We start from the raw sequence: 23,562 nt of genomic DNA on the forward strand, positions 1-23,562 counted from the left end.
TGCATCCAGATACCTATATGTCAGATTAGTCCCCCAGATAGACCAAATTCAGCACCTGAGGTGCTCTGAAGCCTGTGGTGTCTGATATGCAAAGATTGACCTTGAGTTCTTGGACATGTTTCCTCCCACCTTCTAAGCTTCACTAAATTCCATTGAGTTGCCAATTAAAAACAAAACAAGGTAGACATTTGTTTACCAGAGCATGCTGGGATTTTGGGCACCAAAGCACTAAATAGGACAACTGGCCCGATGTCCAGGTACCTGCAGTTGGAAATACAACTTACATATGATTATGATAGGTCTTGAACCGTGTAGACCTAATTTTAGGAGACGCTTTTGGCATACTCAGGGCTTGATTTGGACCTTGGGGGTCTCAGGGCACTTCAGACTTGGGGGGGGCCCTCATACACAGAGTTGTTTTTCATTTCAAAATGTAGGCTTAAAGGGGTTGTAAAGGTAGAAGGTTTTTTATCTTAATGCATTCTATGCATTAAAGGGGTTGTAAACCCTCGTGTTTTTTCACCTTAATGCATCCTTTGCATAATATTTACTTATTTTAAACTTTTTTTTTACATTTCTTCAGTTACTTCCTAGGCAAATGATGTCATATATCCCAGGAGTCTTCAGGAGGAGAGCAGGGATTTTCTTAGCTAAGCACACCCTCCTGCCTAAATGTCTGAGCTAAAGGCAGATATATTCCAGGAAATAAATGCTAAATGAATAATCTGCCCTTACTCAAGATGGCCACAGCCAGAAATGCCAAGGGGTGTTTTTCAAAGTGACCTCTTAGCAAAATAAAGCACGAAGACATGGAAGGACTTTGCTTTAAATATTAAAAATGTATTAAACAGTGTTTTTAGATTGTGGTGCTGAGATGCAGTGAAGTTCCACTTTGAGGTATATCAGCCACATAGAAAGTGCATTGTTTTTCAGTTATATGACTGACCTATAGGGGTTGATTTACTAACACCGGAGAGTGCGAAATCTGGTGCAGATCTGCAAACAAACCAATCAGCTTTCCTGAGTTTTTAAAGTTTAAAGTTATACTAGTTTATTTTTTCTAAAAATAACAAACATCTTGTACTTACCTGCTCTGTGCAGCTGTGGGGGCGGCTCTGTATGTCGATTCACACACGGAGCCACGGTTTGGCCCCGCCCCCTCTGTGTCCTGATTGGCTCACTGGCTGTGATTGCCAGGAGAGGCAAGGCACTTGTGGACGTCGCTGGATCCAGAGGGGGATCGGGTAAGTATGGGGGGGGGGGGTCTGCTACACATGGAAGGTTTTTTATCTTCATGCATAGAAGGTAAAGAACCTTGTGCCTTTACAACCATATTAATTGAACAAGCTGAAGTTAGCTTCTGATTGGCTACCATGCAGAGCTGCACCAGATTTTTCACTCTCCAGTTTTAGTAAATCAACCCCATCGGCTTGCATTGAGACAAGCAGCAGTAAAGCAAAATCATTGTGCAGTAATGCAAATTGGTAAGCACTGTATTTATGTAATGAACAAATTGGGAGGCCGCCATTTACATATACATATATATCCCCTTCCCGCCGACCGAACGCACATATGCGTACTCGGCTTTCTGGGGTTATACCAGGATGATGCCCGCAGCTGCAGGCATCATCCCGGTACCGTTGTTTTCAGCGGGCGATCGGCTACCCGTGTATAACAACCGATGCGGCTAAAAGCCGCTCGGCTGTTATACCAGAGGAGCGGGAGGGGACATCCCCCCCTCCCGCCGCCTCCCGCCGCTGTTACCGGGCCTCCCGTGCGATCGGGAGGCCCGGTGTCCATTCGGGAATCTCCGGCGGCTGGGGGCGGGCTGGAACGAAGCTGTGAGCGGCTTCGTTCCAGCCTTCTAACTGTAAACGCGGAAGCGACGTCATGACGTCACTTCCCGTTTACTCGGCTGCCAATGGCGCCGAATTTAAAAAAGTATACAGTATTCAGAATCGCCGTTTTCGGCGATCTGAATACTTTGAAGTGTAAAGGAGGGATGGGGGGTCTTTTAGACCCCCCATCCCTCCATAAAGAGTACCTGTCACCACCTATTACTGTCACAAGGGATGTTTACATTGCTTGTGACAGCAATAAAAGTAAAAAAAAAAAAAAAAATTTTAAACACAATTTATAAAAGTACAAAAAGAAATAAAATAAATAAATAAAAAAAAAAATTTTTAAAGCGCCCCCGTCCCCGCGAGCTCGCGCAGCGAAGAAAACGCATACGGAAGTTGCGCCCGCATATGTAAACGGTGTTCAAACCACACATGTGAGGTATCGCCGCGACCGTCAGAGCGAGAGCAATAATTCTAGCCCTAGACTTCCTCTGTAGCTCAAACCTGGTAACCGTAAAAATTTTTTAAAGCGTCGCCTATGGAAATTCATAGGTACCGTAGTTCGTCGCCATTCCACGAGTGCGTGGAATTATAAAGGGTGACATGTTTGGTATCTATTTACTCGGCGTAACATCATCTTTCACATTATACAAAAAAATTGGGGTAACTTTACTGTTTGGATTTTTTAAAATTCATGAAAGTGTCACTTTTCCAAAAATTTGCGTTTAAAACACCGCTGCACAAATACCGTGTGATAAAAAATATTGCAACAATCTCCATTTTATTCTCTAGACTCTCTTCTAAAAAAATATATATAATGTTTGGGGGTTCTAAGTAATTTTCTAGCAAAAAATACGGATATTAACTTGTAAACACCAAATTTCAAAAATAGGCTTAGTCATGAAAGGGTTAAGTAAATGTCACAGTATACACAAGACCAAGTTTTTTAGAAAATTAAAGTATGTCCAGCCTAAGCTTTTTTATGGGAAGGGTTGGAACCCCTGTAGGGTTTTACTGATATTATATCTGGGATTCCATTACAGGGATCTCCCATCACATTCCACACTGCTGGAAATGGTTTTACCAGAGAGGAAGTGAGCGTAAATCTCCAAGGGCAACAAAGACAGAGATAAAAAATGTCTTTAGTTGGCAGAATAGGGGAAGGCTAGTATCCCCGTCAGATTTTTGTTGCTGTCTGTGTCCTTATTTCCTTCATTTCCTGCCATTGTCAGCCGCAACAGGAAGTGAGGGGAAATCTCTTTAACCCTTTCGCTGCCAGAGCCATTTTTTGCATTGTTTTGCACACATGTTTAAAAAAATCATTTTAGACCTGAAGATTACACAAAACCCACAAATATTATACATCTTCTGAAAGCAGACACCCCTAGAGAATAAAATTGTTGCAGTTGCAATTTTTTATGTCACACGATATTACCGCAAAGGTCTAGGAAACGTAAAATTTCAGTAAAAAAACACACTAACGTAAATTTTAGGGCAAACAAATGCAATAAATGACCCATATTTTTGGTAAAATATAGAAGACAAGGTTGTACCGAGTAAATAGATACCCAAAATGCCAAACCTTAAATTTATGTGCGCCCGTGAAATGGCGACAAACTTCAAGTGGAGTTCCACCCACTTTTACAACTCTTCAGCATCCCTCACTAAACTGTGCACTGTAAACAAATTGGATATTTTAAAAAATTTTTTCTCAGCACTTACTGTATATCTGCTGTATTCATTTTTCACTTCCTCCTCCCTGGCCGCGGCCCATCGCATCATTTCCTGTTTGCAATGCCTTCTGGGAAGGGGCGGCAACTTCTTCTGAAACTGCCGTTGCTATGGAAACCTGACCTGAATCCTATTACACTGCTTGTGCTGCACTGAGCATGTGCGAGATCTGCAAGGATGAGATCTAGGAAGAAATGCAGTCTGGCTTCAGATGCCCACACTTAAGATGGCCACGGCCTGCTGTAAGTTTATAAAATAACAAACTACTCCTATAAACTAACAAAACAGACCTTAGTTTACAGACTAACTTTACTAGAATACATTAAGCTTGTGTATTATAGGGGTATTTTTATTTAAAAAGTATCATTTCGGCCAGAACACCACTTTCAGTACCCTATATTTTCTATAGGCGACGCTTCAAAAGCCTACTATAGGTATCAGTTTAGTGTTACGGAGGAGGTCTGGTGTTAGAATTATGGCTGTCACTCCAGCGTTATGTAACATGTGGAGCCTAGTAAGCATGGCGGGTTGCGGCGGTGGGGGGTTCGCCAGTACCTGGGGTGTGTGAGAGCAAACGGGCAATAGCGCTGCCACCCAAATGCTCTCACCTGACAGGCAGGAGTCTGTCCAGGGGGTCCAGTGTAAGTTCACCTTAGAGATTTTCTGTAGAGGTAAGCTTACACTTTAAAGAGGAATTACACTACATCTGAGCACCACAAACCAAAAAAGCCATTTAATTCATTTTTAATATTCAAATCAAACTCCCCCATCCGTGTCTCCATGCTTTATTTTGCTGAGAAATTAGTTTGAAAAACACCAGCATTTTTTGGAAATGGCCATCCTAAGTAAGGGCAGATGATTCATGTAGCATTTACTTCCTGGGATCCATCTGCCCTTAACTCCGGCAGGCAGGCAGGAGGATGCTCTTAGCTGAGAAAATCCTCTTCTTCCCTCCTGAACACTTTTGGGGTGTATGACATGATTTGCCTAGGCCAGAAACCAGGAAGTTAACATAAAAAAAAAAGTTTAAAACAAGTTGCTGAAAGTTGCGGTTCACCCGTCACCCTGCCCAAAGTCCATCTTACAGTCACTCAGTAACACAGACCAGTCTATAGCTTGTTTTGTTTTTTTGAGGGGATTAAACTTCCCTTGCTGCAGACTGTTCCTCCTCCAGTACTTCACTTGCTGCAGACTGTACCTCCACTGGCACTTTTCTTGCTGCAGACTGTTCCTCCTCCAGTACTTCCCTTGCTGCAGACTGTTCCTCCTCCAGTACTTCACTTGCTGCAGACTATTCCTCCACCGGCACTTCCCTTGCTGCAGACTGTACCTCCACTGGCACTTTTCTTGCTGCAGACTGTTCCTCCTCCAGTACTTCCCTTGCTGCAGACTGTTCCTCCTCCAGTACTTCCCTTGCTGCAGACTGTTCCTCCTCCAGTACTTCCCTTGCTGCAGACTGTTCTTCCTCCAGTACTTCCCTTGCTGCACACTGTTCCTCCTCCAGCACTTCACTTGCTGCAGACTGTTCCTCCACTAGTACTTCCCTTGCTGCAGACTGTACCTCCACTGGCACTTTTCTTGCTGCAGACTGTTCCTCCTCCAGTACTTCCCTTGCTGCAGACTGTTCCTCCTCCAGTACTTCCCTTGCTGTAGACTGTTCCTCCTCCAGTACTTCCCTTGCTGTAGACTGTTCATCTACCAACACTTCCCTTGCTGCAGACTGTTCCTCCACTAGCACTTCCCTTGATGCAGACCCTTCCTCCACCAGCACTTTACTTGCTGCAGACTAACACTCCTCCGGATCAGCTAGCACCACATGGGTAGGTCTGACGCTACGTCTGCCAGGCCTCACTGAAGTGACTGAACTGCCTTTTGTGGGCAGGGACCTCAGACCCCTGTGGTGTAGAATAGTTCACGTTAGGCATGTGCAATTCTTTTAGTTCCGAATTCGTTTTTTAACGAATTTCGACAAATTCGTTAATTCGGGAATATCTGAATTAACGAAAACCCGTTTAACAAATTTTTTCCGAATATTCGTAAATTCGATAAAATTGGACATTCGTAAATTCGGGCATTCGTACATTCGTACATTAGTAAATTAGTGAATTTGTAAATTTGTAAATTCGAAAATTCGGAAATCTGAAATAATAGTTAACTAATAATAACTTAACTATTAGTAATTACTAGTAACTTTTAAATTATAGGTATTGTAATTTCCTTTCAAATTTGGCTGTTAGGCCCCTTTCACACTGGGGCGGTAGGGGGCGTTGGTGGTAAAACAGCGCTATTTTTAGCGCTGTTTTACCACGGTATTCGGCCGCTAGTGGTGCGGTTTTAACCCCCCGTTGGCAGCCGAAAAAGGGTTAAATCCACTCGTATAGCATGGCTATAGCCGCGGTATTACCGCGGTATAGCTGCGCCGTCCCATTGATTTCAATGGGCAGGAGCGGTGTAGGAGTGGTGAATACACCGCTCCTTCACTGCTCCAAAGATGCGGCTGACAGGAGATTTTTTCTTCTCCTGCCAGCGCACCGCTTCAGTGTGAAAGCCCTCGGGCTTTCACACTGAACAAACAGTGGAGGCTGTTTAGGGGCGGTTTGCAGGCGCTATTTTTAGCGCAATAACGCCTGCAAACCGCCCCAGTGTGAAAGGGGCCTTAGTGAACGTAACACATACAAATTTATCCGAAGTTATGAATGATCCGAAAAAACGGAATAGAACGTAATGAATTAATAATAATAAATAATAATAATAACACCGTTTTATTATTATTATTTATTATTAATTTGTTCCGTTCCATTTGTTTAGATGCAGCATTCATTTTGGATAATTCGTAACTTCGGATACATTCGTATTTGTTACGTTTACTGACAGTCATATTTTAAAGGAAATTACAATACCTATAATTTAATAGTTAGTTACTATTTCAAATTTTTGAATTTTTCGGGTTTTTGGATTTTCAAACTTCGAATTTACAAATTTCCGAATTTTCTAATTTACAAATGTACGATTTTACGAATGTACAAATGTAAAAATGTACGAATGTACGAATGAACGAATGTACGAATGAACGAATGTTCGAATGTACGAATGAATGCATTTACGAATTTACGAATGAACGAATTTACGAATCGCGATCATAACGAATGACCCGAAAAACGAAAAAAAAATAATAAACTAATGAAACGAAAACGAAAATGAACAAATTTTTTGGCTGTGCACATGTCTAGTTCACGTGCTAGCTGTCCTCTGCTCAGCTGTCCTCTGCTCAGCTACCACTCCCAGATAGTGCTCTTCAGGCCCTGCCAGCCAGCCTGCAAAGACCCCTTTCCACTGCCCTTCTCCACAGTCCTCTCTCCACTGGTTCTGCACCCATCTCTCAAACTGCAATCTCCCAGTTCTCTCAGGTGTGCCTCCCGACTATGCTCACTCACCAGCCCTCCTGGCTGTGACCTGTAGTCCTCCTGGAGACTCTTAGCCTGTTGTCTCCCTTTGTCCTCTCTCTTGTTCTCTCATGTGCCTCTGGTTCCGGGATCTCTTCACTCCTCCTGGATGCACCCGAGCCCCAGCCCAGGGTCACCCCCCCAGACTGGGGAGCTCCCCGTAGGCCCAACAGCTTCCAAAACCTCACACTCCATCTCTTCCACCTGACAACTCCTCTTCAGCTGGGCTGACCACAGGTATTTAAGGAGGCCTGGCCCCCTGCCAATACAGGTTGGGGATTGGTCAAGGCTCCCCAGATACCTCAGGCAGCTCCACCTCTCCTCCTCTCCTTCCAGGACCTTCTAGAAGGAAGGGGTAAGGTGATGGTGATGCCACCTGTCAGTCACCCAACTCTCTCCCTCAGCCACTCCCAGCCCAGAATGAAAACAAACAGGCCTAGCCACCAGCTAGACCTGCCCAATTTTTCCTACACCTTCAAAAACCCTCAGTTCTAGTACTCAATAACTAGAGGGTACTACAGATATGTTTTCCTATTTACTAATGCTAGTAGCATAAGGATTAACACCTTCCCGCCGAGCATATGCAGATATGCAGCCTTGGCTTTCGGGGGTTATACCGGGATGATGCCCGCAGCTGCAGGCATTATCCTGGTACTGTTTTTTAGAGTGGGGGCGATTGGCTATCCAGGGATAACAACCGATGCGGCTAAAAGCCGCTTGATTGTTATCCTGGAGGAGCGGGAGGGGACATCCCCCCCTCCTGCTGCCTTCCGCTGCTCTGACCGGGCCTCCCGTCCCACCGGGAGACCCGATCCACGATCCGCCACTTCTGGAGGCTAGAGAGAGACTGAATCAAAGCTGGAAATGGCTTCGTTCCAGTCTCCTAAATGTAAACACAGAAGTGACGTCACAACGTCACTTCCTGTTTACTCGGCTGCCAATGGCGCCGGATTAAAAAAAATAACAGTATTTAGAATCGCCGTTTTCGGCGATCTGAATACTTTGAAGTGCAAAGGAGGGATTGGAGGCCTTTTAGACCCCCGATCCCTCCATAAAGAGTACCTGTCACCACCTATTACTGTCACAAGGGATGTTTACATTCCTTGTGACAGCAATAAAAGTCATCAATAAAAAATAATATCATCATATCATAAAACATCATAAAAAAAAAAAAAAAACACAATTTAATAATATAAAAATAAAATAAATAAGAAAAAAAAACATTTTTAAAGCGCCCCCATCCCCGCGAGCTCGCGCAGCAAAGAAAACGCATACAGAAGTCACGCCCGCATATGTAAACGGTGTTCAAATCACACATGTGAGGTATTACCGCGATCATCAGTTCAATAATTCCAGCACTAGACCTCCTCTGTAACTCTAACCTGGTAACCGTAAAAAAATTGAAAGCGTCGCCTAAGGAGATTTTTAGGTACCGTAGTATGTCGCCATTCCACGAGTGCATGCACTTATAAAGCGTGACATGTTTGGTATCTATTTACTCGGCGTAACATCATCTTTCACATTATACAAAAAAATTGGGCTAACTTTACTGTTTTGTTTTTTTAAAATTCATGAAAGTGTCCCTTTTTCCCAAAACGTTGCGTTTAAAACACCGCTGCACAAATACCGTGTGACATAAAATATTGCAACATCGCCATTTTATTCTCTAGATTCTCTGCTAAAATATATATATATAATGTTTGGGGGTTCTAAGTACTTTTCTAGCAAAAAATACAGATTTTAACTTGTAAACACCAAATGTCAGAAATAGGCTAATGCCCCGTACACACGAGCGGAAATTCCGCCAACAAAAGTCCGACGTGAGCTTTTGGTCCGAAAATGCGTCCGTGTGTATGCTCCATCGGACCTTTGCTGGCGGAATTCCAGCCAGCAAAAGACTGAGAGCAGGTTCTCAATTTTTCAGTCGGAAAAAGTTCTGATCTGAAATTCCGATCAGCTGTACCAATTCCAACGCGCAAAAATTCCTACGCATGCTCGGAAACAATTCGACGCATGCTCGGAAGCATTGAACTTCATTTTCTCGGCTCGTCGTAGTGTTGTACGTCACCGCGTTCTTGGCGGTCGAAAGTTTAGCGAACTTTTGTGTGACCGTGTGTATGCAAGCCAAGCTTGAGCGGAATTCCGTCGGAAAAACCATCCAAAATTTTTCCGACGGAAATTCGGCTCGTGTGTACAGGGCATGAAAAGGTTTTTGTTCCGTTTTGAGGGCTGTGAACTGGCGGGTTTGGGCGGGCCTCCTCTCCCCCCTGGGGGTGAGTTTGGCCCCTCTCGGCTTCCCGGCAGGATGGGGGGCATGTAAACAATTATTGCATGCCCCCTTTTTGCTCATCTTTGCTGACAAGGTGAGCCTCACCCTGCCGGCGGCGTCCCGTGTTCATCTCCGGATTATTTGGCGCAGTGCGCATGCCTGGGTCCGGCGTGCGCACTGCGTCATGATGTCACGCCTATTGCGGCGGAGATGACGACAGTGGTCGGGGCCGTACGGCCTTCCGGGACACCGAGGGAGCCACACGTGGGCCGCTCTTATAGCGGTCCCTGTGCCATGCCTTTTTTTGGGGGGGGGGGCGGTTGGGGCTGGCACCTGCACATGATTATCCCACTTGCCTAATTCGGGTATATTAGGGGACTGGATGCCTGAGAATCAGATTACGATCTCATGTAGGCCAGGATGGATGCTACCGCACCAATCTTACAAGTCCAATACAACCTTCAGTTTACACGATCTACAACATTGATAAGGTAAATCATTTGCTATGATCACATCACTTCACATAGCACCTCACATCACCTTACACATACACTTTTACACTTTGGTTGGTTTTCACCAATTTTTTAGATTTCACCACTTTTCAGTTTTTAGTTTTTACTTGTTTTTGTTCCCACATAGTCTGCACCACACAGGCACCATGTCACGTTTCTATCACTCCATGCACTATCCTACATCACATCATCCTCTTGAACACAAGCACTTTTCCTGACTAAGTCATTTTCCACACATACATCCACCCACCCCCCCCTTTTTTTTACCTTTTTATCTACCCATGAATTACAAAGACATACTACATCACTGTATTGTTGGACTATATGATCATTGAACCTTGTTGATCATATTTATGGGACGAAAATAATACCGTAATATACTTACATAGTAATAATCCAATCCAACATCAGTCTCCATATATATATTTAGAAACACTCATCATATTACTAAGCTAACTATCAAACTTCCTTTAACCAATACATGGCTATTCTTGGGTATCTGTTGCAGGTGTGTGCTCCTCCCCTTTCTTTCCCTCCCCTGGGGGCGCGCAAAGTGTGACTCCTTGCAAGCTCCTTCGGGATGGCTCTCCTGGGGAATTGAGGGTGGCCTCCTGAGCCCTCCGGTGCTTCCATTGGCCCCCAGTACCTATCCTGGATCATAGAACACTTAATCCACCGTTGAGCGATAAAAACATAATATTTTGGTGTAATCAAAGTGATGCACAACTACATATTTATGTATCCTAATTTTATTTTTGCAATTATTCTTTAGATCCAACTGTCCCCCTGAAGAGACCACATATAGGTCGAAACGCGTCGGGGCTTGCTACTCATGTAACATTATTAATGTAACAATATGTATTAATATGTGTTTGTTACTGCACTGGGGAATATAATTTGTGTTACTGTACCAGATGTCTTTCTATATACTGCATTTTAATAAACCATGATATTTGACAAAATATTTTTATATAACTATTAAGAACTTCTTCTTTGATTTTGCACATTGCTGTTTTAAAGCCCCATGGGGAAAACAATTCTTCTACGTCACTTCCTGTTTACTCGGCTGCCAATGGCGCCGGATTAAAAAAAATATACAGTATTCAGAATCGCCGTTTTCGGCGATCTGAATACTTTGAAGTGCAAAGGAGGGATTGGAGGCCTTTTAGACCCCCTATCCCTCCATAAAGAGTACCTGTCACCACCTATTACTGTCACAAGGGATGTTTACATTCCTTGTGACAGCAATAAAAGTCATCAATTTAAAAAAAAAAAACACAATTTAATAATATAAAAATAAAATAAATAAGAAAAAAAAAACATTTTTAAAGCGCCCCCCAGTCCCCGTGAGCTCGCACTGCAAAGAAAACGCATACAGAAGTCACGCCCGCATATGTAAATGGTGTTCAAATCAAACATGTGAGGTATCGCCGCGATCGTCAGAGCGAGTTCAATAATTCCAGCACTAGACCTCCTCTGTAACTCTAACCTGGTAACCGTAAAAAAAATTGAAAGCGTCGCCTAAGGAGATTTTTAGGTACCGTAGTATGTCGCCATTCCACGAGTGCATGCACTTATAAAGCGTGACATGTTTGGTATCTATTTACTCGGCATAACATCATCTTTCACGTTATACAAAAAAATTGGGCTAACTTTACTGTTTTGTTTTTTTAAAAATCATGAAAGTGTCCCTTTTTCCCAAAACGTTGCGTTTAAAACACCGCTGCACAAATACCGTGTGACATAAAATATTGCAACATCGCCATTTTATTCTCTAGATTCTCTGCTAAAATATATATATAATGTTTGGGGGTTCTAAGTACTTTTCTAGCAAAAAATATAGATTTTAACTTGTAAACACCAAATGTCAGAAATAGGCTAATGCCCCGTACACATGAGCGGCAATTCCGCCAACAAAAGTCCGACGTGAGCTTTTGGTCCGAAAATGCGTCCGTGTGTATGCTCCATCGGACCTTTGCTGGCGGAATTCCAGCCAGCAAAAGATTGAGAGCAGGTTCTCAATTTTTCAGTCGGAAAAAGTTCTGATCTGAAATTCCGATCAGCTGTACCAATTCCAACGTGCAAAAATTCCTACGCATGCTCGGAAACAATTCGACGCATGCTCGGAAGCATTGAACTTCATTTTCTCGGCTCGTCATAGTGTTGTACATCACCGTGTTCTTGACGGTCGAAAGTTCAGCGAACTTTTGTGTGACCGTGTGTATGTAAGCCAAGCTTGAGCGGAATTCCGTCTGAAAAACCATCCAAAATTTTTCCGACGGAAATTCGGCTCGTGTGTACAGGGCATGAAAGGGTTAAAATTAGTCAGTGTTGATTGAGAGGGTGAAGGATGCTGTCTCATACAGCAGTAAATTGCAACAGGATTTCACCACCCATCGACAACTAAAAATAATAAGGACTGGTTATACACTTTAACATATTTTCAGAAGAATATGTACATCCAGCTGATTTGATCTAAGGAATGTACATTCTGTATAACGAACGGCAAGCACTGAATGGAACAGTCAAGAAAAGACGGGATTTCTGGTACAGTAGGTACTAAGAATCAAAGGCACTTTCGGGGACAACATATCTAGGGACAGGCCTTCAGAACTGAGGAGACCTCACCCACACAAGTCAGTTATGTGATAATATGTGAAGTAGAGTACACATCGTGCTGGATGCAGTTCCTCTACAAAGTGGCTGGTGGTGACAGAAATAAGGAAGCATGCCAGCCCCTTCAATGACCCGAGTGTGTGAGAACAGAGCTATACTCAACCTTCCCACTTATGCTTTGTGAAATGAAGAAACGAGAAGCGACTTTTCTCAGCAGCGCACACCCTAAACCGCAAATGTACGCATTGGCACTTCAAGTGACCAAAATGAGCATCCTTGGAAGTACTCCAACTCATATCCAACTTAAAGGGAAACCCCACTTTCGTGGGGGAAAAAACAGCACAATAATAATATAATAATAATACAGCATAAACAACCGCAACACAAGTCATACAGTCGTGCTCAAAAGTTTGCATACCCTGGCAGAAAATGTGAAATTTTGGCATTAATATTGAAAATGTGACTGATCATGCCAAAAAAAACTGTCTTTTATTTAAGGATAGCAATCACGTGAAGTCATTTCTCATCACATTTCTTTAGATCCTTTTTAAATCATAATGATAACAGAAATCACCCAAATGGCCTTGATAATAAGTTTACATACCCTGGAATGTAAACTTACATTCAGTTAGTGTCTGTGTATAAATAGTCAATGAGTTTGTTAGCTCTCACTTGGATGCACTAAGCAGGCTAGACTCTGAGCCATGAGGAGGTAGAAAAGAACAGTCAAAAGACCTGCGTAACAAGGTAATTAAACTTTACAAAGATGGAAAAGGATATAAAAAGATATCCAAAGCCTTGAATATGTCAGTCGGTACTGTTTAATCACTTATTAAGAAGTGGAAAATTCGGGCTATTTTGATACCAAGTCAAGGTCAGGTAGACCAAGAAAGATTGCAGCCACAACTGGCGGAAGAATTGCTCAGGATACAAAGAAAAACCCACAGGTAACCGCAAGAGAAATACAGGCTGCTCTCCAAAAAGACGGTGTGGTTGTTTTTAAGGAGCACAATTCAACAATTCTTAAACAAAAAAGAGCTGCATGGTTGAGCTGCCAGAAGGAATTCTTTACTGCTCTAATGCCACAAAAAAGCCCAATGAGACATGTCAAGGTGTTGTTGGGCATATTTTAACCAGGCTTTTTTGTGGAACTTGTACAGTAAAGGCTTCTTTCTGGCAACTTGACCATGCAGCTCTTTTTTGTTCAAGTATCATTGTATTGTGCTCCTTAAAAACAACCACACCATCTTTTTCCAGAGCAGCCCGTATTTCTCCTGTGGTTACCTGTGGGGTTTTTCTTTGTATCCCGAACAGTTCCTGTGGCAGTTGTGGCTAAAATCTTTCTTGATCTACCTGACCTTGGCTTGGTTTCAAGAGATCCCCAAATTTTCCACTTCTTATTAAGTGATTAAACAGTACTGACTGGCATATTCAAGGATTTGGCTATCTTTTTATATCCTTTTCCATCTTTGTAAAGTTTCATTACCTTGTTACGCAGGTCTTTTGACTGTTCTTTTCTACCTCCTCATGGCTCAGTGTCTAGCCTGTTTAGTGCATTTATGTGAGAGCTAACAAACTCATTGACTATTTATACACAGACACTGATTGTGATTTAAAAAGCCACAAATAATGCCCACTAATTAAATCTTATTGGCAAGCCATTGCCTCCTGTATAAGGTCGATCACCTCAATTTCTATCCCTATGTCCATCAAAGTATGTCTTCTACACTTAGTGGAGCCCTTGGCCACTACCAGGGCCATACGAACCCTTCTTACCCTGTTACTGTTCTACGCTAAAAAGCGTATTATCCTTTCATGGAAGAGCTCTGTGCCACCAACCTTGGAGTCTTGGAAAACATTGGCCAACAAGGCAGTACCCTTTTACAAGGCTACATACTTGAGCAGAGGGGCTCTGAACAAATTTGAGAAGGTTTGGGTGGGGGGGTGGATGGCTTCCATGGACACGGTATCAGATTAACCACACTGAGACATAACCCAAGATCCTTTGTAGATATGGTAACACGGAAGGATGATTGTTTTGAAAGGCTATAAGATTAGTGAGTGGTTGTAGAATTTGCATACTGCACAGTTGGGGATGGGCTTTGCCACTATGGAGCGGGGGGGGGGGGGGGGGGTTGGGAGAGCGGGGGGGGGGGGGGGAGAGTGTAACCATCCCATGGAGGATATCTGATAGAACATGGGGGACTCTGTGATAATGTTTATGTTGTAGTGTTTTTCTGTAGTGTACCGGCAAGTTTATGGCCGGTTGCAGCCCATGTTGTGTGGCTTGTTATATTATGTATTGTATAAAACACAATAAAAATAATTTAAAAAAAAAAAGCCACAAATGTGGGAAATTAACCTTTTAATTGCCATTTTAACCTGTGTGTGCCACCTTCTGTGTCTGTACCAAGGCCAAACATTCCAGGGTATGTAAACTTTTCATCAGGGCCATTTGGGTGATTTCTGTTATCATTATGATTTAAAAAGAATCCAAAAAACAATGTGATAATAAATGGCTTCATGTGATTGCTATACTTAAATAAAATACAGTTTTTTGGCATGATCGGTCAGATTTTTAATATCAAAGTTTCACAATTTCTGCCAGGGTATGCAAACTTTTGAGCACAACTGTATTGTAACTAAATGTTAAAAATGACCTTTCCTTTTCAATCTGCAGCCGCTGTCATTTTCTGTAAATGAAATATGGCTCCGTGGAGGGTCTACAGAGCACCCCCCCCCCCCCCAGATATGTCAATTACTGCTTGTGTGATTGGCTTACTGATTTTCCCACAAGTCTGCACTAAGATACAAGTCAGATTTTGGGCATCTCCTGCAACAAAAATGTCATTTTTGATGAGATACTCCCAAATGGAAATCACATTTAACTGCTTAAGGCCTGCCCCACATACATTTACTGCGGCAGGGCGGCCCTTTAGTGCAAATTCACGTACCTGTACGACATTGTTTCTTCCTGCTCTGGGGCACGCACGTGCGCCCCGCCAGAGACCCGCTTCCACTGTGATTGGACATGGCGGGAGCCCATCAGTGGGTCCGCTGAGACCCACGGATTGTTCCGAGGAGAGGCAGAATGGCGGTCTATGTAAGCAAGGCAGACCACCGTTCTGCCAGAGAGGAAAATGGAGATCTTGTGTTTCTGCTAAGCAGAAACACAGATCTCTGTTTTCCACCAGTGTCAGCATTCCCCCCACAGTTAGAAATCATTCCCTAGGCACACACCTAACCCTTTGATCACCCCTGGTGTTAACCCCTTCCCTGCCAGTGTCATTTATACAATGACAGTGCTTTTTTTTTTTTAGCACTGATCACTATATTGGTGTCACTGGTCCCCAAAAAGTGTCACTTATGCCCTGTACATACGATAGGATTTTCCAACAAAAAAATCCATGTTTTTTTTCCGACGGATGTTGGCTCAAACTTGTCTTGCATACACACGGTCACACAAAGTTGGTCGGAAATTCCGAACATCAAGAATGCAGTGATGTACAACACGTATGATGAGCTGAGAAAAATGAAGTTCAATAGCCAGTGCGGCTCTTCTGCTTGATTCTGAGCATGCGTGGAACTTTGTGTGTCGAAATTGTGTACACACGATCGGAATTTACGACAACGGATTTTGTTGTCGGAAAATTTGAGAACCAGATCTCGAATTTTGTGTGACGGAAATTCCGATGGAAAATGTCCGATGGAGCCTACACATGGTCAGAATTTCCGACAACAAGCTCCCATCGAACATTTTCCGTCGGAAAATCTGACCGTGTGTATGGGGCATTAGTGTCAGATTTGTCGCAGTCCCGCTAAAATCACTAGTAAAAACAATATTAAAAAACTAAAATCAGGCCAATAAAGTAATGGAGATTACCATCCAATGTCTATAGGGGCCTTGACAGTGTTGCAGGATTCTCCTTGGTCGCAGCACAACGCACGCCGCCTGCACTTTGCACTGGTATACAAATGGTTAAAATTGTGAATACAAAAAATGTCGTCTTCCTACAGCCGAGGACAGAGAAATGTTCAGCTCTGCATTTGATCAGAATCGAATAGTAGAGACTGGGAGGATGAGATCAGAGCCATGTCCCCGGGGGATTACATTACACATGTATATTGCTAAGAGAACACGGAGGCTTTCCGGAGAGAATACAAAGCAGGGCAGAGCTCACATTTTACATGACACAGCGGAAAGTCCAATGTGTGGAAGGGAGACAATCAATATGTTTTACTGGTTTGCCTGTCCATTGATTCTCTCCATCACCCCCCAGTTCAGTCTTTCTACTGTCTACATACATTAGCTGCCAACCTTTTATTATCATTTATATTACAAATGTACTTCAAAAATGATCTGAAATAGAGAACTAATCAGAGACAAAGCCTGACTATCTATCTTATCTATCTGTCCAGAACACAGCAAGATATTCTAATTATAAATGGTGGTGAGTGAGATGTCTTCAAAATAACAGATTTATACTTGTGATGTATATCATCAAATCACTTTCATATACCCCATCCAGGAGACTATTCTCCCCTGAGCTGTACATCTACTCTGTATGGCACACCAATCCACTCTGTACACTGTGCTGTACATTCTATACTTGTCACCGCTTCACTCTGTACACTGTGCTGTACATTCTATACTTGTCACCGCTTCACTCTGTACACTGTGCTGTACATTCTATACTTGTCACCGCTTCACTCTGTACACTGTGCTGTACATTCTATACTTGTCACCGCTTCACTCTGTACACTGTGCTGTACATTCTATACTTGTCACCGCTTCACTCTGTACACTGTTCTGTACATTCTATACTTGTCACCAATCCACTCTGTACACTGTGCTGTACATTCTATACTTGTCACCAATCCACTCTGTACACTGTGCTGTACATTCTATACTTGTCACCGCTTCACTCTGTACACTGTGCTGTACATTCTATACTTGTCACCGCTTCACTCTGTACACTGTGCTGTACATTCTATACTTGTCACCAATCCACTCTGTACACTGTTCTGTACATTCTATACTTGTCACCAATCCACTCTGTACACTGTGCTGTACATTCTATACTTGTCACCAATCCACTCTGTACACTGTGCTGTACATTCTATACTTGTCACCAATCCACTCTGTACACTGTTCTGTACATTCTATACTTGTCACCAATCCACTCTGTACACTGTGCTGTACATTCTATACTTGTCACCAATCCACTCTGTACACTGTGCTGTACATTCTATACTTGTCACCGCTTCACTCTGTACACTGTGCTGTACATTCTATACTTGTCACCGCTTCACTCTGTACACTGTGCTGTACATTCTATACTTGTCACTGCTTCACTCTGTACACTGTGCTGTACATTCTATACTTGTCACCAATCCACTCTGTACACTGTGCTGTACATTCTATACTTGTCACTGCTTCACTCTGTACACTGTGCTGTACATTCTATACTTGTCACCGCTTCACTCTGTACACTGTGCTGTACATTCTATATATGTCACCGCTTCACTCTGTACACTGTGCTGTACATTCTATACTTGTCACCGCTTCACTCTGTACACTGTGCTGTACATTCTATATATGTCACCGATTCACTCTGTACACTGTGCTGATCACTATATTGGTGTCACTGGTCCCCAAAAAGTGTCACTTACATAGTTGCCAACATTGTAAAAAAAAAAATGTGGGACACTTTTGTGGCTGTAGGCGGAGCTGTCCAATAATTAGGGGGTGGGGCATTCGTCAGCAGGCGTGGCCTAGCAAAAATAGACAAGTGCGGCGCGTGAAGCGCGCCGCGGCGAAAAATGGGCGTGGTTTACGCGGAATTGTGGGCGTGGCTTAAATGGGCGTGGCTCTAGAGGGTGTGGTTAGAGTCTGAAATGAATGAGGGATGGAGAGGGGGAGAGAGGGGGAGAGAGGGGGAGAGAGAGGGAAATGACGGGACAGCAGCCCCAGATCCTACACAATAGAAATATGTGTATTCTAGAAAGTTTAACAATCAGCAGATAAAGATACTCCAAACACCTGGTGTTAGCACTTCAATCATCCCGGCACCATGGTTGTTATGGTGTCAGGATGATTGAAGCGCATTATTTCTATTATTATATTGTAATATAAAATGAAATCATTCAACTCACCATAATGCAGAATCAGTGGGATCCCTGAGCGTGTCACCAGCCACGTCGCCTGCCACCAGCCGTCCGTCCTTGCTTCAGATGTCCCCAGCGGAGCCCCCCCTCACACCAGGAGTCCCCGGCGGAGCCCCCCCTCACACCAGGAGTCCCCGGCGGAGCCCCCCTCACACCAGGAGTCCCCGGCGGAGCCCCCCCTCACATCAGGAGTCCCCGGCGGAGCCCCCCCTCACATCAGGAGTCCCCGGCGGAGCCCCCCCTCACATCAGGAGTCCCCGGCGGAGCCCCCCCTCACATCAGGAGTCCCCGGCGGAGCCCCCCCTCACATCAGGAGTCCCCGGCGGAGCCCCCCCTCACATCAGGAGTCCCCGGCGGAGCTCCCCCTCACATCAGGAGTCCCCGGCGGAGCTCCCCCTCACATCAGGAGTCCCCGGCGGAGCTCCCCCTCACATCAGGAGTCCCCGGCGGAGCCCCCCTCACATCAGGAGTCCCCGGCGGAGCCCCCCCTCACATCAGGAGTCCCCGGCGGAGCCCCCCCTCACATCAGGAGTCCCCGGCGGAGCTCCCCCTCACATCAGGTGTCCCCGGCGGAGCCCCCCCTCACAATCAGGAGTTCCCGGCGGAGCTCCCCCTTACATCAGGTGTCCCCGGCGGAGCTCCCCCTCACATCAGGAGTCCCCGGCGGAGCTCCCCCCTTACATCAGGAGTCCCCAGTGCCCCCCCTCACATCAGGTGTCCCCAGTGCCCCCCCTCACATCAGGTGTCCCCAGTGCCCCCCCCACTCACATCAGGAGTCCCCAGTGCCCCCCCCACTCACATCAGGTGTCCCCAGTGCCCCCCCCACTCACATCAGGTGTCCCCAGTGCCCCCCCCACTCACATCAGGTGTCCCCAGTGCCCCCCCCTCACATCAGGTGTCCCCAGTGCCCCCCCTCACATCAGGTGTCCCCAGTGCCCCCCCCACTCACATCAGGAGTCCCCAGTGCCCCCCCCCCACTCACATCAGGTGTCCCCAGTGCCCCCCCCACTCACATCAGGTGTCCCCAGTGCCCCCCCCACTCACATCAGGTGTCCCCAGTGCCCCCCCCACTCACATCAGGTGTCCCCAGTGCCCCCCCCACCACTCACATCAGGTGTCCCCAGTGCCCCCCCACTCACATCAGGTGTCCCCAGTGCCCCCCCCACTCACATCAGGTGTCCCCAGTGCCCCCCCCACTCACATCAGGTGTCCCACAGCGGTGCGCGCGCTCCCCCCCACCTAGAACCCCCGCCCCTTTCCATATCAGACTGGCAGCGGGGAGGGGGGTAGGCGGGCCGAGGCGGAGCGGGGCGAGGCGGAGCGGGGCGGGCCGAGGCAGAGCGGGGCAGGGGGTGGGCGGCGACGCAGAAGCTTCGTCTAGCCCCCCCAGCCGTCTTCCTGAACTTCCACAAAATGGCGGCCGGCGGAGACATGTCTCCGCCGGCCGCCGACCTCTAGCGGCGGCGGCGGCGGCGGTTTCAAAAACGGGAACCGGATTTTTCGGGACATTTCCCGGGACACCACAAATCCGGGAATGAAGTCCAAGTCCCGGGAATGTCCCGGGAAATCCGGGACAGTTGGCAGCTATGCACTTATGCCCTGTACATACGATAGGATTTTCCAACAACAAATGTATGGGATGTATGGGATGTATGGGATGCATGTGATGTATGTGATGTATGGGATGTATGTAATCTATGTGATGTATGTGATGTATGGGATGCATGTGATGCATGGGATGTATGGGATGTATGGGATGTATGGAATGTATGGAATGTATGGGATGTATGGAATGTATGGGATGTATGTGATGTATGGGATGTATGTGATGTCACATACAAACATATGGAATGGATGTGCATTCTCTGAAAGCAGTGGGCCTGTGTGCAGGATCATAAGTTGGGCTCCCGCAGCTGATAAAAAGTTTGGCGCTCTGCGCTACAGGAAAAGTTGGGTGTGATTTTCATTGCACTGAGTTCTGGCTGTGGCCTAAAAGGGACACAGAGTGCCGGGGTTCAGTAGTAAGTGACACAAAGGTTCAGGAATAATTTCAACAAAGTTCCCAGAAGCTCAACAGTAATTCCACAAACTGTCACCTGATTGGTTTTCTCTATCACAGTGAAATCCCTTCTTTCTGAGTTTGGTCGTGGCAACCAAGCGAGTCATCTTCCTCCAGATTTTGGCGGGACTAGCAGGACTGTGTTTGGCTTTAGCAGTGGCCAATGACAGTCCTCATCCTCCTGGAATCAGGGATCCGCCCCCCCCCCCAGCAAAGCTGCACCCAATCTCTTCCCCATCACAAAAGCTGACGATCGCAGATACAGCCAAGTTAGAAAACCTAACAATGTTTCCCATCTTTTGCAATGTGTGGGGGGGTACAGTGCCTCCCCCTCAGTGCAGGTGCAGTGTGGGGAATTCTGAAACTGGAATGCATTAGTGTCTCACTGACACTTCCCTGCACTGCTCTGCTGATGGGGAGGGAGTCGGGTGCTGGCAAAAGAGGCTTTGCGTGCCGCTTGTGGCACCAGTGCCGGGGGTTGCCTACCCCTGCTTTAAACTAAAGAACAAAATGTTACAATGTTCATAGTTAGCTCAGCTATAGAATGTTGTGAAACTTGGCAGACTGCCTGTTTCTATTTAATTTTTTTGACAGCTGTCGGCTTGAACAGAGAACTCTGCATAGAATCGTGAAAATGCTTTGTTAAGATTGCGAGGGAAAAAGAATCGAAATCTCGATTCTTTATGATTAATCTTGCAGCTCTACTGCACGCTTATGTAAACGGCAATCGCACCACACATGTGAGGTATTGCCATGAATGTTATAGCGAGAGCAATAATTCTAGCTCCACACCTCCCATGCAACCCTAAACTGTAATCTGTAAAGGCTTTTAAAGTGTCACCTATGGAGATATTTATGCACCGTAGTTTGGTGCCCTTCCACGGGCGTATGTAGTTTTAAAGCTTGACATGTTAGGTATCTATTTACTCAGCATAACATCATCTTTTATATGTTACAAAAAAAAATGGATATTATACTATGTTATTTGTGCATTAACATTCATTAAAGTGTATTTTTTCCAGAAAATGTGCATTTGAGACCTTCTGAGCAAATATCATCTGACAAAAACATTCAACATCCATCATTTTATTCTCTAGTGTCTCTGCCTAAAAAATATACATAATGCTTGTGGGTTTTAAATAGTTTTCTAGCAAAGAAATTATGTTTTGGAGAGAGATATCAGAATTGGCCCGGACTGGAAGTGGTTAAGGATTGGTGAGCTTCCTATATATTAAACTTTTGATGTTGGGTTTAATACTGCTATAGAATGGAGGGATCTTATTGATGGATTATCCTAAGACATAAAAAGTTCCCAGGGGTTTCCTCATCTCATCAGGGTCTACCTACTACTCAAATATCAAGTCAACCACCTTGTAAATAAGCTTCTTGAAGTTCACACTAACCTAGCCAGCCGTAATAGAAATAAAGGTCAGCGAGACATCCACTGCAATAAACAACCAATGACTGCAGATCATTGAATACTCACTAAATTTTTTGGCGTTGGATTTCTTTGTGTTGTCGCCCATGGTGCCACCTTTAAAGTCCTGAGACGAATGTTCTGAAGATTGTCTAATCCGTGTTACTACATGCGGCTTCCTTGCCACAATAACTCTGAACTTTTCTCCCAGGGTGCAGCTTCCCTCCTCAGCAAAAAGTCCTCTTTCTGCACCATGCTGCTATCTGACTACTCTCGTGTGGTTTTGGGGCCGAGCTATTCAACCACAAGATGAACTGTGCAGGGAGGAGCTGCTTTCTGGTAATTATGTCTATCTGTAAGGTGGAAATCTTTTGATGTTGAAAAGGTCCCTTTATGTGTCATCTCTGTCACCTTTGACCTTTTGTTTTGGGCAGCTGATTGGCCGTGGCATATCTTGCAGTCCATGCTGCTTTTTGTACAATTCTTGCTATTTTCTATGGCTAAATTCATCTATTACATCTTACAAAGTCTGCGGTGGTGCTAATCTTCCTTCCGTTTTAGTTCTGCCTGTACCAGCTTCCTGTGAGATGCTAGCAGAGACGTTGTATGTTCAAATTGTAATATGTCAGAGCAAACAATCACCTATTAAAAACAGCTAGAAAGTGAAATCTGAAAGACCGATGAGAGTCCAGTGAATTATAATGCCCAACTCTGGACTCCTCCCTATGCCATACCTATCCCTCCACCAGCATGTGCTTTGCTTTATTTAAACTGCTTTTAAAAACTTTTCGTAGTTAGACATAGGGTGGGTGTCAGGCTATCAGGGTTGTCTCAATCCTCACTGGATAGTCACCCACTGTAATCGTTCCAGTAGCACTGAAAGTGAGGGGAAATCCAAAATTTCCAGTTGTCACTGTGTTACAGTGTTCACAGAGTCCCTGTCGGGTCTCCTAGGACTTTCAGTACCGCTTCTTGGCTTTTTGGCTAAGATCAAGTGTAGTATCTGTTCTTATCAGTTGCCAGAGGAGGCACTATGCTTCTCCCATGAGTGGGGGAGAAGCAGATGCAAATCCAATGGTGTCATTGCACCTGGAAGGACGGTTTCGCTAGGGTTCACTCCATGCTGCCCGACAGAATACTGGGGGCATGTGCATGTTCGAGTCTGAGCCGTCCGGAATGGTGCTCCTGGTGAAATGGGTGCTGCATCTGGGTCTGATCCAGAGGGTTGGGTCCCTGGCCTTCTGGCCTAGATTGCGGTAGCTCTAGCTACGGACAGAACACTGGCTCCTCTCTAGCGGGGGGGGGGGGGGGGAGCGGTTAGTAATTCCAAATGTAATTAGGAAGGAGTAATGGGAGCGACGGTGGAACCTGATGGGAAAGGGCTCTCACCAAGCTCCCTGAACTTCATGCCTTTCTGTCTGGAATGGGGGCGGCTGTGGTCTGGGTCGTTGGTCAGGGTTGGTCCTGAAAGCCTATGGAGTATGTGCCCCTGGAGTGGCAGTCCAG

General features: G+C 45.1%; 1 protein-coding gene and 1 pseudogene across 1 annotated transcript in view; one reads left to right on the plus strand and one right to left on the minus strand.

Moving 5' to 3' along the window:
* The window catches only part of SH2D3C (SH2 domain containing 3C), a 173,806-nt gene extending 151,473 nt beyond the window's left edge, over nt 1–22,333 (minus strand). The window contains exon 1 of the mRNA XM_073600449.1: nt 22,126–22,333. Within this exon, the coding sequence (XP_073456550.1) occupies nt 22,126–22,165 (40 nt within the window). The 5' untranslated portion in view covers nt 22,166–22,333. The remainder of the gene's footprint in view (nt 1–22,125) is intronic.
* A 687-nt stretch (nt 22,334–23,020) lies between these two features.
* On the plus strand, nt 23,021–23,132 carry LOC141109069 (U2 spliceosomal RNA; annotated as a pseudogene).
* The last annotated feature ends 430 nt before the right edge of the window (nt 23,133–23,562 follow it).

This window comes from Aquarana catesbeiana, linkage group LG09, assembly GCF_042186555.1.
Source record: "Aquarana catesbeiana isolate 2022-GZ linkage group LG09, ASM4218655v1, whole genome shotgun sequence".
NCBI classification, from domain to species: domain Eukaryota; kingdom Metazoa; phylum Chordata; class Amphibia; order Anura; family Ranidae; genus Aquarana; species Aquarana catesbeiana.